A 16,712-nucleotide genomic window follows, 5' to 3' on the forward strand; every position below is an offset into this window, starting at 1 on the left:
ATTTCGTTTCATTTTCATCTTTGCCTCTCTCTCTGTACCATCCCTATTTCTTTCGCCTGCTGCTCTCCAAGATTCAAATGCCCTTACCTACCCTAACCATGGTGAAAAGGAAATGAAAAACAGTTCAAAATTGACTCTCAGCAAATCTGGTCTCCTAACCCAGTCCCTGGCCCCTTCCTTCTCTTTCCCTATTCTCCACCTATCTCCAGGTTAGAAAGGGTTTTTAAAAATAATGGTTAGTATCTTTTGTATCCCACATTTTAACAGCAGCTTCGCACTATTCTTAAGACAAAACAAAAATCCTACTTCTTATTTTTCAAAAATACAGAGAGAAATAATTCTCACTTTTAGGGTAAAAAGAGCTACAGCATGTATGAACTGGACAAATCACTGTAAGGTGCAGAAGGAAACTCGAGTCTTATTCCCAGTCTGAGTTATAAAAGTGGATGCCTACAAAACAATTTGGCTCAAAGACAGGGAATTTCTGGTCAAATGTGACCATTCTCAAATAAACACTTCGACTTTGGCAGAAGTTAATTCTAAAAGGAAAATTCAGTGAGAAATCATTATAGCGATTTTAGAGACCTACTGAATTCATTTTACAGTTAGCATCAACTTCAAGTAAGTAACAACAAAAGAATATGCCCATAGTTGCTCCAATGCACTGCAGTTTGCAATGCCCGGTGGTTTGGGGGCAAAATGCTCCAAAGCACATGAAGCAGTCATCAGAGTCATTTTGTGTTTGACATATCGTGAAAGATTAATGAGTTGCACTCACACAAAAACTGTAAACCAACGAATTAAAACTCTTGCAGATTTCTATCACTTACATGTACTACTCATTTTCCCTTTATTTTTTGTTTAAAAAAAAATCTAAAAAGCAACTTTTATTTTAGCAAAAGAGTCGATTCTGGTCTCTGAATTATAATGAAAAGTTCATTAAAAGAGAGATACAGATGTGCTAACCATACACCATGTTCTTTGGTGAGTAGCATAACTTCCCCCAGTCTGGCTAAGCCAGCCAACACTATATATAGGCTACTCACAGCCCTAACTAACGTTTATTTATGTTATCATTTCCAAAGACATGTGTTTGTTCTCATAAATGTTTCAGAGAAGAATGTAAAACAGGACTCTTCTGCAATCAACTGAAGCCTACTTAACCTTCCTACACTTCCCCAGAAAGTTCAATTTTTCCCAACATCTTTCAATATAAGAATTTTTAGAATTTTCTCATGCAAGATCTATCTACTTACTTTCCTTTTATTTATTCCCAAGGTCAAATTTAAAAAAAATCTGACCTTAGGGGCGCCTGAATGGCTCAGTCAGTTAAATGTCCCACTCCTGATATTGGCTAAGGTCACAACTCACAGTTCCTGAGTTCAAGGCCCAAGTCGGGCTCTACGGCAGCACAAAGCCTGCTTGGGATTCTCTCACCCTCCCTCTCTGCCCCTCTCCCGCTCAACTGCGTGCTCTCTCTCTCAAAATAAAAAATAAACTTAAAAAAAAAAATCTGACCTTAAATTTTGTTAGATCTTAAATGAAAGATTTTTTGGAAATATTTTAAATGATTTTATTTCATAAAACTCACTTTTTAAAATCAATTACATTTTCATATGCTTTACCTTGAGTTCCATTCAATCTTCTTTTCAAAGCTGAGACTATTAAAACCTGGAGAAACTTTTGCTGAAAACCAGTAACTTATAAAGTGGAAAAGAAGCTGAAAGGTGAAAAAGCTGGTAAAAACAGTGCTGAAGACCAGTTTGGTGTTGGTATCCATATTTCTTCAACCTGTTAAGAGAAATAATGGCTATAAATTGCTTTAAATTGCTCATAATAAACCTACATTAATTTTTAATTTAAAAAGAGTATGTGGTTATATTTTTAGTAATTTATTTTAATTTAGCACAAATCTAAGAATACAAAGAAACTAAAAGACTTTTAAGTCTTTACCAGCTATTTGTCATGTATCTTATATCTGTATTAAAATTAAAAAGGGGGAAAATCGGTTATCTTAAATATTTCACTCTTACAAATCTCAGGTGGCAAATTTAATAGCATGATATTCAAAATTATCTAAGTCTTAGTGTTTAACATTAAGAGGAAATTTCAAGTACTATAACTGAAGGTATTCTTTTAGTAATATTAATTTTTAATTAAACTTAGGACAAATCACCTGATTTCTCTATGCCTCTATTTCCTCATCTATAAAATGAGTTCATTAGATAATTTCTAGGAAACAAGCCAAAAAATCATAATAAAACTAACATTATCTGCAACAGCAAAACAAAAAATAATTATGTTATAAAAACTAATTGTACAGTGAGACAAAAAACATTTAAACCAAAATTAAAATCTTAAGAAGAATAATACCATCTGGTTCTTTTCTACTTAAATTAGTATTTAACTTTTAAAAATAATTCTGCAATCACACACATCCTTGGACCAAAAATCCTCCATGACTTTTTATCTTTACAATAAAAGATTTTTATAAAAGCGTTTCAGGTTTTAAGGGTAGAGTTAGCAGAAAGAATATGCATATATACACATTCAAAGTATGTTTCCCTTCTCATTGAACTGAACTTTATTTGTCTCCTAAAAATCTTAGGAACATTCAGACCAAAAGAAAGACACTAAAGCATTTACTCATATCTAGCAAATATAGCATTTCTAGAAATGGCTCCATCTTTGATAGAGCTGACCCTCAAATGAAAAGGAAATGAATCAATACATATTTCCAGCTGCCTAATGTGAAGAAATAAAGTCACCTCGTGGAGCCAATTCACTAGAGAAAAACCAAGTCATTGACTGCACTAGCAATAACCCCACTTCATTCCCTTCCAACCAGGACCTTGTAATAAGAATCAGGCTCCCACAGGGCCCCTTCTGACAGAACTCATGTGTCTGTAATGAGTTCTTTCCCCATTCTTTCTTTCTGGTGTGTGTGCTCAGTGAAAATATTGATAATACCACTCTTCTGCAGGAGGTTCCATTAACTTTATTGCTCATTTACTTCTTTTTTAATTCAACATGTGTTTTGGGGTATTAAATTTTTTAATTTGTGATCTTTTAGCCTATTAACCAAATAATACATAAAAGTAAGTTTTGTGCATAAATTAAACATCATTATAATTCACTAAGTGAGATGTAAAAGGCAAAATGGTTTTCTAAGATTAAAGCAAATGGGGGCCAGGTGGACAGATAAATGAAGAAAATGAAGCCACTAACCAGAAAAGAGTGGACAGTCTAATCTTAAATGTGAAGGATGGTTTGCCCTGAAGGGTTCTTTCTACACATTGCCTACGAGTCCTGGAGGGTGCTGGATATGAGCTACTCATTCGCTTTTGTTAAAATTCAACGTATATAATGAGCATTTATTTCATTAACGTTTGCTAAAATTTGTATTATAAAACATAGTATTACACATTATCCATTTTATGAACTGTTGATGTAATCAATACATTAAAAAACAAAACACTCTAACAACTCACCATTAAGAAATTCCCCGATTCGTAAAACAGCTAGTTTTTATTAAGTCTTTGTTATACTGGCTACTTTATATTTTTAACAGATTTCCTTTCACTTAACTGGGGTCTTTGAGGGACATGTTGAAAGTCTCCCTTCACAAAAACATTTCATTTAAAACTAAAGAGCTCCATATAGTCCAGTTGTGGCTTCTATTAAAGGCTCAACAGACAGAAGCTAATTAAATTGTTCTACTCTCAGCTTTGCTTCTTATTAAGCAGCTGCTTGCTTCATTAGTCATGCCAAATCAAGGACAAATCTTGTGATTTTTTTTAATAAATTTCCCCCAGAAAACCAAGGCTTCTGGTAGAAAGCAAGTACCTCTGTTCATTCACCAAATCAGGCAAGAGAAGGAGGAAAATGGACAAAGCCAAACAACACTAATTACTGACATAGATTAAGAACTTTTGAGAGTTTGGAGATTATTGAGTAGAAGAATACACAGTAAAAGGAGAAAAGTATTAGACCTGGTTCCTACACCTCTACATGTGGCTAGGAGCTGGCAGAAAGTGGGGATTCTAGGCTAGGAAGGAACAGCCAGAACAGGAAGTGGGAAATATTTCTGTGGCAATTTACAAGGGGAGTGTCTAGACATGAACTTTACAATGTAATTAGCCCATCTTGATTCACACCAGAGAAACTCTTCCAGAGGACTCCAGAATGCAATGATGTTTGAACATTTTCTCCCAAGACGGTTTCCATAAGCTTCCATTCAAGCTGGTTTCTTAGAAGAAAAACATGAGAAGGTTTGAAGTACATCTCTTTACCGTCAGCTTATAAGAGCCCCCTCCAGCAGGACTCCCAGAGGCAGGGTCACCGGAAAAAGCACAGCCAAACTGACTCAGCCCTCACTTCAGCCAACAGTTCATTGGACATCTGTCACATGCCCACCAGCCAACTCCTGTGCAAGGTCTCGAATACAAAAAGGGACACGCTTATAGGCCAGTAGGGAAGCAAAGAAACTGATCACTAGCACATAAAGTGCCAAGCTCAGGGTGCTAAGGGAGTATTCCCCACTTTCCGTGAAATAAATACCCAACAGAGAGGACAGTAAACAGTGAGGAAATATCGGAAGGTATTCAGTGCAAACCAACAGGACATCTTCTCTTCTGTTAAAGTCCCAACAAGACTCTTTAAGGCTGAAGTGCAAGACTCAGTTCCCCCAGCTGAATCTAGAACTACCGACCTGGAAACACAATTACTCTCACTTCCCATGTTCGTTATTCTCTTGTAATACAAGGGCTTCCCTAGGAAGTATGCCACTTCCAGACACATGCAGAACTGCACTCCTTCCCATTCTGACACAACATGAACCACTGCTGTAGTGATCAGCAGTAAAAATGTTAAAGAGGAAAAGGTCTTGTGTGGTTGTCTTTAAGGGCAGCAAGGAAGGGGGAAGCTGGGAAGAATGCTTCCTTGTGTTTAGCATTCCTTTTCCCGTCCTTCCTAAGTTTCCTTTCCTATTTCCCACATTGATTCCAAACACTCACTGGACTTAAATCTTCAGTTCTCTCTCTCTTTTAATAGATATGGTTCCTTCGCATTTCACCAAAAAGTGGAGGCTGTTGAGCAAGAACTCCCTCAAGTGTTGAAATGTCTACCTCCCCTGCCCCAACCCAGAACCTCTTCTTTGCACTCTATAGGCTCTGCCTGGGTATATGACCCAAATCTTTAACATAGCTTCCGTTGTGTGCAATCAAACCTCACCATACCCCAGCATACTAGTTCTGGATGATCACCTTCCCTCTGGATGGCTCCTTAGGGGCATCTTGGAGGCCCCATGGGCTCTACATGACTCAAGCTGAACTTAATCCCAAACCAGTACTTCTCCCAGAGTACCACAGCTCAGAGAATGGTGCTCTCCACCACACTTTCCCATCTTCCAACCTAGAATAGCTCAGTCACTCTGGTCCCCTTCCTATCCCTTATTCCCACAATTAACTGACTGTCAAATCCTGGCAGAATGAATACCAAATGAAGGATAACTTGATTCCAGGAGAGTTCTGAAAGTTCCTCTTGAAAGCTTTATGAATAATATGAAAAAATGTGGCTGGAAAACAAAATTAGGTAGATCCAGAGCTAGCTGAAAAACTAGAAGCAGCCTGTGGATCAATGAGCTAAAATAAACTTGAGAAATATATTCTAATATCCTATAAGGTTCTCTCTTTTTGGTTTGTATTAGTAACATTTTTACAAATATTTATATGATACTCAACCTGCACATAATGCAGAGCTGGGAAGGATAGCTAATGTAATGGGTTAACAGAATCAGGTTCCTAAATTCTCTTCATAAGTGGAAATAGTGAGTCCCAATCAAAAAGAAAAAGTATAACAGGAATAAATTGTCCAAAGGCAATGCCTAAGTATAGGACTTAACATATTGGCTACATCTCTCTCTCTCTCTCTCTCTCTCTCTCTCTCTCTCTCTCTCTCCCCCCGACACACACACACACACACACACAGTGGAAGCCTCAGCAGTTGAAGATACACAAACCTATGAGAGATGATAATGTAATGAAGATACTAATAACAAAAAACAAACTTCAGGCTCAGGTAGTTAGCATAAAAATGTCCTTTGGATCAAGACACTTACCAGTCCCACTTTACTCTGAATTAATCACAAACCATTGGGAACAAGATTACTTAGAAAGGACTCAAAAGCATCCTTCAAACATCTTCATTGTCGTGTAAAAAAGTAAAAGATGGAACTTATTCTGCATTACTCAAAAAGGCACAAATGGGCAAAAATTACAGGGAGAGGAGAGTTCAGCTTAATTCAAGGAAGAACCTTCTAACAATTTAGAGGTGCCTGGGCATCCATCACAGAAGAGATAAAAGGACATGGGGTGGGGGTGGGGGTGGGGGGAGAGATGTTGAGCCCAAGTCTAGCCTTCAGAGAGCTCTCAAAGATTCTGGGATTCTAGGACTGAACTGAACTTTGGTATCTAAAAAGACAATTTTGCATTAAATACTACATAAGCTTCTAACAGTCCATCATTTAGGTTTTTAAAAATCACAACTACATCTGTAGGAAAACATTAAGTACACGTAACATGATGGGACAAACACAGGCTCAGTCGTGGTCTTGGGATTGAACCTATTCCACTGCTTGCTGTGTGACCCAGGACAGATTTCTAAATTTGCCTTATCTGGCCCTCAGTTTCCTGCACAATGGAGGTAACAGCAGTCCTAACCTGGTACAGATGTCCTAAGGCACAAACCACATGTGTGTTAGATACTTAGAACAGTACTCAGCATATGGCAGACACGAAGTTTCTGCTTCCACCGTCATCCATCCCCGGCAGCAAGATGGCATGCAGTTTCTGGGTCTGTTACCACTCCAGCCAAGGGTAACAAGACCAGTGTCTGACCACTAGCCCTAGGCCCCTAACTCATCCCTGTTTACATCAGTCAACACACACCCATGAAGGCAGACCCCACTGCAGAAATCTATCCTCTACCACGGGACTACCTCTGTCATGCTCCAAAGTTCCTTCCCGGCAGCCACCTGACTCAGTCCCTCTCTCCCTCCACCTCTCCAACCTGTCCACTAAACCCCCTGGGGTTGCTGCTCCCCACCCATATCCCCTGCCTCTCCTCCACGTGCTCTGAAGACACTCCTCCTCCCCGGCAGCCCCTCTCAGGGAGCGGATGCCTTAGTCTCCCACACTTCAGAGTCAGGAGGCCAGCCTATATCCTCTTTGCTCCTTGTGGTCTCCTTCAGGCCCTACTCCTCCATCCCCCTGCTCCCTGGAAACACCCAGAGTGTTTTGGTCCTACTATTCGGTAATGCCTCCTCTCCCCCTCCTCAGTGTTGTATTCCGACCTCCTGAACATTTCCTTCCATTTGGGGACTTTGGTCTCAGTTCACTGATCTCCTCCAGCCCTGATATCATCCTGAGTGACTTCTTACTATGTAGGAGGCCAAGATTTCCTTAACAACTCAGTCCTTCTTTATCAGAAATGGCACCTCTTCCATGCCACCTCAACCAATCAGGGACCTTCATTGTCCCTTACTCATTGTTTATCTGCCTCAGAAACAGCATTTCAAGTATTCCCCTGTTGACTTTTCCTTCAGGTGTGCTCAGTATTACAACATTCTCAAGACTACTTGACCTCTTTGCTTGTTCCTATGCATTAGTCCTTTCCTCTGTTTTATTTCCCTCTTTCATCAGCTTAGATCCTAAAGACCATCATTTCAGTAATACTCTTACTAACACCCCACATTCCCTTTCCACTGCCAAGAGCTGGCAAAACTCCAACCCCAGAGCTGCTCAACTATTTACTCAGTGATGAGCCCTAAACAATCAGAGCGCTGTTGGGAAATGTCACATACCCGCAGAGATTGAGGCTGGTGAGTGAGGAATGACAGTGGGATCAAACAACCCTCAAGGCTGCACAACGCTCCCACGCACTGCCTAGGCCAACCAATCCTTTCCCACTCCACAAATGATTTTTCAAATCATCTCTACTTTTCAAACCTGTAACCATCCACCCCCATTCTTAACAGATAACCCCCATCTGACTTCACACACACACACACACACACACACACACACACACACACAGAAGCCAACATATGAAAACACTACCTGCACACAAACTACCTGCACCTTCACCCATCTGTCCTTCCACCTCAGGGCAAGCTCTCTAACCCGTGCACTTTGAATCCATCCTTTCTGGCTGCCTTGGGAGTCTTCTGCTCCCCACTACCCTTTATTCTCTGCAACTTGATCTTTCTATTGGCTACTCCCGAGTTAACTCTCAAACTTCTTCAGCTCTCAGGTCAACCCTCACTTCCTCAGAGAAGCCTTCTCCAAGCTCCAGCACCAGATCAGCCCCCCTCCCCTCATCTGCTCTCAGAGTGCCAAGTCCCTCGCCTTTACAGCTGCAATTTATTTTTAAAAATTTCTTTTTAACTTGAGTATAGTTGACACACAATGTTATATTAGTTTATGTGCACAACATAGCAATTCAACAATTCTGTATGTTACAGCAGGCTCACCACAGGCATAGCTACCATCTGTCACCATACGACATTACTGCAGTACCACTGACTGTATTCCCTACACCATGCCCTCCATCCCCGTGACTTATTCCTTAACTGGAAACCTGTGTCTCCCTCTCCCCTTTCCCCATTTTGTCTACTCCCCACCACCCTCCCCTCTAGCAACCATCAGTTTGGTCTCTGTATTTATAGGTCTGATTCTATTTGTTTGCTTGTATATTCATCTGGTTTTTTTTTAGATTCCACATGAGTGAGATCATATGGTATTTGTCTCTGTCAGATGTAGCTGCAATTTCAATGAATGTCTCCTTCCCCCAGAGAAATGTGAGCCCCATAAAGGTGGGAAACATGAACATTTTCTCCCTCACCACTGCATCCCTATGCCTAGCGCAGGCCTGCCATATAGCATGTGCTCAATAAATGTCTATTAAATAAAATGACAATAACAGATACTCATATTCTTATATGTGCTTTTCATTCTGCTAGTATCTCATCAGCAACAGGTCCCTCATTGTACAGTGTAGTCAGAACATTGGGAAAACCTGAGAACGTATTTCCTTCAAAAGGAAAATCACTTCAAATGTCCAAGAGCAAAAAGTACCCATCAATATTTTAAAGTGACCTAATACTGAATAAGTGCTTCAGTCCATTTGTACAGCTGTAACAAAATACCACAGACTGGGTGGCTTATAAACATCAGAAATTTATTACTGCCTACAGTTCTGGAGGCTGGAAGTTTGAGATCAGGGTACCAGTATGGTTTGGTGAGGGCCCTCCTCCAGGTCACAGGATTCACCTGGCAGAAGGGGCAAGGTGGCTCAAGTGGGGTCTCTTACAAGAGCACTGATCCCATTCATGAGGGCTCCACCCTCATGACCTAATCACTTCCCAAAGACCCTGCTGGCTCATACTACCACCTCCTGGGGGTAGGATTTCAACATATGAATTTGCAGGGTGGGGAGGGGAAAACAAACATTTAGGTCATAGCAGTAGCATATATAGTTTGTCGACCCCAAATTCCTTATAACAAATAGTATGTGTTCAAAGGTTTCATAATAATTATAATCTGCACTGTATTTTCATACTCTTACCAGCTACAGAAGTACTTACTGATTTATCTACCATGTCAGTAAGCCTAACATGTGAAAGTGTTTTAAAAGTCTCTACTTGCAAACTATAAGCCATTTTTATTTTATTTTATTTTTTTTTCAAACATGAGTTCCACTTTTTTTTTTTTTTTTTTGGGGGGAAAAATAAAATTGTCTTTATTTGTTTTTTATTTATTTATTTATTTTTTAATATATGAAATTTACTGTCAAATTGGTTTCCATACAACACCCAGTGCTCATCCCAAAAGGTGCCCTCCTCAATACCCATCACCCACCCTGCCCTCCCTCCCACCCCCCATCAACCCTCAGTTTGTTCTCAGTTTTTAACAGTCTCTTATGCTTTGGCTCTCTCCCACTCTAACCTTTTTTTTTTTTCCCTTCCCCTCCCCCATGGGTTTCTGTTACGTTTCTCAGGATCCACATAAGAGTGAAACCATATGGTATCTGTCTTTCTCTGTATGGCTTATTTCACTTAGCATCACACTCTCCAGTTCCATCCACGTTGCTACAAAAGGCCATATTTCATTTTTTCTCATTGCCACGTAGTATTCCATTGTGTATATAAACCACAATTTCTTTATCCATTCATCAGTTGATGGACATTTAGGCTCTTTCCATAATTTGGCTATTGTTGAGAGTGCTGCTATAAACATTGGGGTACAAGTGCCCCTATGCATCAGTACTCCTGTATCCCTTGGATAAATTCCTAGCAGTGCTATTGCTGGGTCATAGGGTAGGTCTATTTTTAATTTTCTGAAGAACCTCCACACTGCTTTCCAGAGCGGCTGCACCAATTTGCATTCCCACCAACAGTGCAAGAGGGTTCCCGTCTCTCCACATCCTCTCCAGCATCTATAGTCTCCTGATTTGTTCGTTTTGGCCACTCTGACTGGTGTGAGGTGATATCTGAGTGTGGTTTTGATTTGTATTTCCCTGATAAGGAGCGACGTTGAACATCTTTTCATGTGCCTGTTGGCCATCCGGATGTCTTCTTTAGAGAAGTGTCTATTCATGTTTTCTGCCCATTTCTTCACTGGGTTATTTGTTTTTCGGGTGTGGAGTTTGATGAGCTCTTTATAGATTTTGGATACTAGCCCTTTGTCCGATGTGTCATTTGCAAATATCTTTTCCCATTCCGTTGGTTGCCTTTTAGTTTTGTTGGTTGTTTCCTTTGCTGTGCAGAAGCTTTTTATCTTCATAAGGTCCCAGTAATTCACTTTTGCTTTTAATTCCCTTGCCTTTGGGGATGTGCCGAGTAAGAGATTGCTACGGCTGAGGTCAGAGAGGTCTTTTCCTGCTTTCTCCTCTAAGGTTTTGATGGTTTCCTGTCTCACATTCAGGTCCTTTATCCATTTTGAGTTTATTTTTGTGAATGGTGTGAGAAAGTGGTCTAGTTTCAACCTTCTGCATGTTGCTGTCCAGTTCTCCCAGCACCATTTGTTAAAGAGACTGTCTTTTTTCCATTGGATGTTCTTTCCTGCTTTGTCAAAAATGAGTTGGCCATACGTTTGTGGGTCTAGTTCTGGGGTTTCTATTCGATTCCATTGGTCTATGTGTCTGTTTTTATGCCAATACCATGCTGTCTTGATGATGACAGCTTTGTAGTAGAGGCTAAAGTCTGGGATTGTGATGCCTCCTGCTTTGGTCTTCTTCTTCAAAATTACTTTGGCTATTCGGGGCCTTTTGTGGTTCCATATGAATTTTAGGATTGCTTGTTCTAGTTTCAAGAAGAATGCTGGTGCAATTTTGATTGGGATTGCATTGAATGTGTAGATAGCTTTGGGTAGTATTGACATTTTGACAATATTTATTCTTCCAATCCATGAGCAGGGAATGTCTTTCCATTTCTTTATATCTTCTTCAATTACCTGCATAAGCTTTCTATAGTTTTCAGCATACAGATCTTTTCCATCTTTGGTTAGATTTATTCCTAGTATTTTATGCTTCTTCGTGCAATTGTGAATGGGATCAGTTTCTTTATTTGTCTTTCTGTTGCTTCATTGTTAGTGTATAAGAATGCAACTGATTTCTGTACATTGATTTTGTATCCGGCAACTTTGCTGAATTCATGTATCAGTTCTAGCAGACTTTTGGTGGAGTCTATCGGATTTTCCATGTATAATATCATGTCATCTGCAAAAAGCGAAAGCTTGACTTCATCTTTGCCAATTTTGATGCCTTTGATTTCCTTTTGTTGTCTGATTGCTGATGCTAGAACTTCCAGCACTATATTAAACAACAGCGGTGAGAGTGGGCATCCCTGTCGTGTTCCTGATCTCAGGGAAAAAGCTCTCAGTTTTTCCCCATTGAGGATGATGTTAGCTGTGGGCTTTTCATAAATGGCTTTTATGATCTTTAAGTATGTTCCTTCTATCCCGACTTTCTCAAGGGTTTTTATTAAGAAAGGGTGCTGGATTTTGTCAAAGGCCTTTTCTGCATCGATTGACAGGATCATATGGTTCTTCTCTTTTTTTTTGTTAATGTGATGTATCATGTTGATCGATTTGCGAATGTTGAACCAGCCCTGCATCCCAGGAATGAATCCCACTTGATCATGGTGAATAATTCTTTTTATATGCTGTTGAATTCGATTTGCTAGTATCTTATTGAGAATTTTTGCATCCATATTCATCAGGGATATTGGCCTGTAGTTCTCTTTTTTTACTGGGTCTCTGTCTGGTTTAGGAATCAAAGTAATACTGGCTTCATAGAATGAGTCTGGAAGTTTTCCTTCCCTTTCTATTTCTTGGAATAGCTTGAGAAGGATAGGTATTATCTCTGCTTTAAACGTCTGGTAGAACTCCCCTGGGAAGCCATCTGGTCCTGGACTCTTATTTGTTGGGAGATTTTTGATAACCGATTCCATTTCTTCGCTGGTTATGGGTCTGTTCAAGCTTTCTATTTCCTCCTGATTGAGTTTTGGAAGAGTGTGGGTGTTTAGGAATTTGTCCGTTTCTTCCAGGTTGTCCAATTTGTTGGCCTATAATTTTTCATAGTATTCCCTGATAATTGTTTGTATCTCTGAGGGATTGGTTGTAATAATTCCATTTTCATTCATGATTTTATCTATTTGGGTCATCTCCCTTTTCTTTTTGAGAAGCCTGGCTAGAGGTTTGTCAATTTTGTTTATTTTTTCAAAAAACCAACTCTTGGTTTCGTTGATCTGCTCTACAGTTTTTTTAGATTCTATATTGTTTATTTCTGCTCTGATCTTTATGATTTCTCTTCTTCTGCTGGGTTTAGGCTGCCTTTGCTGTTCTGCTTCTATTTCCTTTAGGTGTGCTGTTAGATTTTGTATTTGGGATTTTTCTTGTTTCTTGAGATAGGCCTGGATTGCGATGTATTTTCCTCTCAGGACTGCCTTCGCTGCGTCCCAAAGAGTTTGGATTGTTGTATTTTCATTTTCGTTTGTTTCCATATATTTTTTAATTTCTTCTCTAATTGCCTGGTTGACCCACTCATTCGTTAGTAGGGTGTTCTTTAACCTCCATGCTTTTGGAGGTTTTCCAGACTTTTTCCTGTGGTTGATTTCAAGCTTCATAGCATTGTGGTCTGAAAGTATGCATGGTATAATTTCAATTCTTGTAAACTTATGAAGGGCTGTTTTGTGACCCAGTATATGATCTTGGAGAATGTTCCATGTGCACTCGAGAAGAAAGTATATTCTGTTGCTTTGGGATGCAGAGTTCTAAATATATCTGTCAAGTCCATCTGATCCAATGTATCATTCAGGGCCCTTGTTTCTTTATTGACTGTGTGTCTAGATGATCTATCCATTTCTGTAAGTGGGGTGTTAAAGTCCCCTGCAATGACCACATTCTTATCAATAAGGTTGCTTATGTTTATGAGTAACTGTTTTATATATCTGGGGGCTCCGGTATTTGGCGCATAGACATTTATAATTGTTAGCTCTTCCTGATGGATAGACCCTGTAATTATTATATAATGCCCTTCTTCATCTCTTGTTACAGCCTTTAATTTAAAGTCTAGTTTGTCTGATATAAGTATGGCTACTCCAGCTTTCTTTTGGCTTCCAGTAGCATGATAAATAGTTCTCCATCCCCTCACTCTCAATCTAAAGGTGTCCTCAGATCTCAAATGAGTCTCTTGTAGACAGCAAATAGATGGGTCTTGTTTTTTTATCCATTCTGATACCCTATGTCTTTTGGTTGGCGCATTTAATCCATTTACATTCAGTGTTATTATAGAAAGATACGGGTTTAGAGTCATTGTGATGTCTGTATGTTTTATGCTTGTAGTGATGTCTCTGGTACTTCGTCTCACAGGATCCCCCTTAGGATCTCTTGTAGGGCTGGTTTCGTGGTGACAAATTCCTTCAGTTTTTGTTTGTTTGGGAAGACCTTTATCTCTCCTTCTATTCTAAATGACAGACTTGCTGGATAAAGGATTCTCGGCTGCATATTTTTTCTGTTTAGCACACTGAAGATATCGTGCCAAGCCTTTCTAGCCTGCCAAGTTTCAAAGGAGAGATCAGTCACGAGTCTTATAGGTCTCCCTTTATATGTGAGGGCACGTTTATCCCTTGCTGCTTTCAGAATTTTCTCTTTATCCTTGTATTTTGCCAGTTTCACTATGATATGTCGTGCAGAAGATCGATTCAAGTTACGTCTGAAGGGAGTTCTCTGTGCCTCTTGGATTTCAATGCCTTTTTCCTTCCCCAGTTCAGGGAAGTTCTCAGCTATAATTTCTTCAAGTACCCCTTCAGCACCTTTCCCTCTCTCTTCCTCCTCTGGGATACCAATTATGCGTATATTATTTCTTTTTAGTGTATCACTTAGTTCTCTAATTTTCCCCTCATACTCCTGGATTTTTTTATCTCTCTTTCTTTCAGCTTCCTCTTTCTCCATAACTTTATCTTCTAGTTCACCTATTCTCTCTTCTGCCTCTTCAATCCGAGCCGTGGTGGTTTCCATTTTGTTTTGCATTTCGTTTAAAGCGTTTTTCAGCTCCTCGTGACTGTTCCTTAGTCCCTTGATCTCTGTAGCAAGAGATTCTCTGCTGTCCTGTATACTGTTTTCAAGCCCAGCGATTAATTTTATGACTATTATTCTAAATTCACTTTCTGTTATATTATTTAAGTCCTTTTTGATCAGTTCATTAGCTGTTGTTATTTCCTGGAGATTCTTCTGAGGGGAATTCTTCCGTTTGGTCATTTTGGATAGTCCCTGGAGCGGTGAGGACCTGCAGGGCACTTCCCCCGTGCTGTGGTGTATAACTGGAGTTGGTGGGCGGGGCCGCAGTCCGACCTGATGTCTGCCCCCAGCCCACCGCTGGGGCCACAGTCAGACTGGTGAGTGCCTTCTCTTCCCCTCTCCTAGGGGCGGGATTCACTGTGGGGTGGCGTGGCCCGTCTGGGCTACTTGCACACTGCCAGGCTTGTGGTGCTGGGGATCTGGCGTATTAGCTGGGGTGGGTAGGCAAGGTGCACGGGGGCGGGAGGGGCAGGCTTAGCTCGCTTCTCCTTAGGTGATCCACTTCAGGAGGGGCCCTGTGGCAGCGGGAGGGAGTCAGATCCGCTGCCGGAGGTTTGGCTCCGCAGAAGCACAGAGTTGGGTGTTTGCGCAGAGCGAGCAAGTTCCCTGGCAGGAACTGGTTCTCTTTGGGATTTTGGCTGGGGGATGGGCGGGGGAGATGGCGCTGGCGAGCGCCTTTGTTCCCCGCCAAGCTGAGCTCTGCCGTCCGGGGGCTCAGCAGCTCTCCCTCCCTTTGTCCTCCAGCCTTCCCGCTTTCTGAGCAGAGCTGTTAACTTCTGACCTCCCAGACGCTAAGTCGCGCTTGCTGTCGGAACACAGTCCGTCCGGCCCCTCCGCTTTTGCCAGCCCGACTCGGGGGCTCTGCTTGGCCGGCGAGCCGCCCCTCCGCCCCGGCTCCCTCCCGCCAGTCCGTGGAGCGCGCACCGCCTCGCTGCCCTTCCTACCCTCTTCCATGGGCCTCTCGTCTGCGCTTGGCTCCGGAGACTCCGTTCTGCTAATCCTCTGGCGGTTTTCTGGGTTTTAGGCAGGTGTAGGTGGAATCTAAGTGACCAGCAGGACGCACGGTGAGCCCAGCCTATAAGCCATTTTTAAATGAACACATGACTGCAGAAGATGAGACATTTACCAAACCAAACAAAAACCCTTTCAAAAAAGTCACACCAGCACCTCACCTATTCATTCTGGTTTCTGTTTGCATTTACATATGGGCAAATGCTTATCTAAGTGTTTGTGAAATGTTAGTAATTAACGGAGACAATAACACCCCCCCCTTAGTAAAAAATAACTACCACACTACCCACTTTTGTCTTTTGATTCTTGTAAAAACCATTAAACATCTAATCAAATATGTACAAAGCTCTGAACTAACTACAGTTATACTTTTTGTTTTTTATTGTCATTACTGTTATTTTCATTCTACATCAAAAGCTATATGAAAAAAAGTTAGGAAAACTATGTGCAGAAACATTCCACCTCCTTTCATTTCCTGAGTACCAAGTACCATTAGCATTAGTGTGAAGGTCTACCAGAAGGCAGCTACATAAGAAATCAACCTAACTTCCGTAAATCCTCAAATATTCATGGTACTGCTTTTTAAACAGAAGCAATGGGAAGAAAATGAAGACTAAACCAGGAAGAAGTAAGGAACCCTATATGAAAATGATTAAATTACACTCCCTTTCTCAGATATATGATGTTACTTAAGATTTAACAAGGAACTGCTCATGAGGATAAGAAAAGAATTCTCTATGGTTCTTCCCTGTCACTTAAGATACTAAACTTTGAATAAGGGTATCCTTTATATTTTTCCCATTCCTTCAATCCTTTTTCTTCCAAGAGCATATAACAGAATTCAAATCAAAGAGAAATCGTTCAATTCTCCATGTTACACACCCTGGCAATGGACACCTCCCTGAATTTTTTTTTTTTTTTTTTGGTTTATAGATTGTCTTAATAACAAAATTTTAAATATTTAAGGTTAAATATTCATACTTTTCTACCTGACCTTTATTTTTCCCACCGTCCTATGTAATAATTACAATCACAGGATGTACAAGCAGGAGGGAGGCTAAAATT

At 40.5% G+C, this 16,712-nt stretch overlaps 1 protein-coding gene across 4 annotated transcripts in view; it reads right to left on the minus strand.

Annotated features, from left to right (window-relative positions):
• Nucleotides 1-16,712, minus strand: part of TLCD4 (TLC domain containing 4) — a 103,860-nt gene that overhangs the window by 48,387 nt on the left and 38,761 nt on the right. For all 4 annotated transcript variants that reach the window (XM_058716481.1, XM_058716479.1, XM_058716480.1 and 1 more), the window contains one exon: nt 1,626-1,791. In XM_058716481.1, coding sequence (XP_058572464.1) covers nt 1,626-1,780 — 155 coding nt within the window. In that variant the 5' untranslated portion in view covers nt 1,781-1,791. The remainder of the gene's footprint in view (nt 1-1,625; nt 1,792-16,712) is intronic.

This window comes from Neofelis nebulosa, chromosome 2, assembly GCF_028018385.1.
Source record: "Neofelis nebulosa isolate mNeoNeb1 chromosome 2, mNeoNeb1.pri, whole genome shotgun sequence".
NCBI classification, from domain to species: Eukaryota; Metazoa; Chordata; class Mammalia; order Carnivora; family Felidae; genus Neofelis; species Neofelis nebulosa.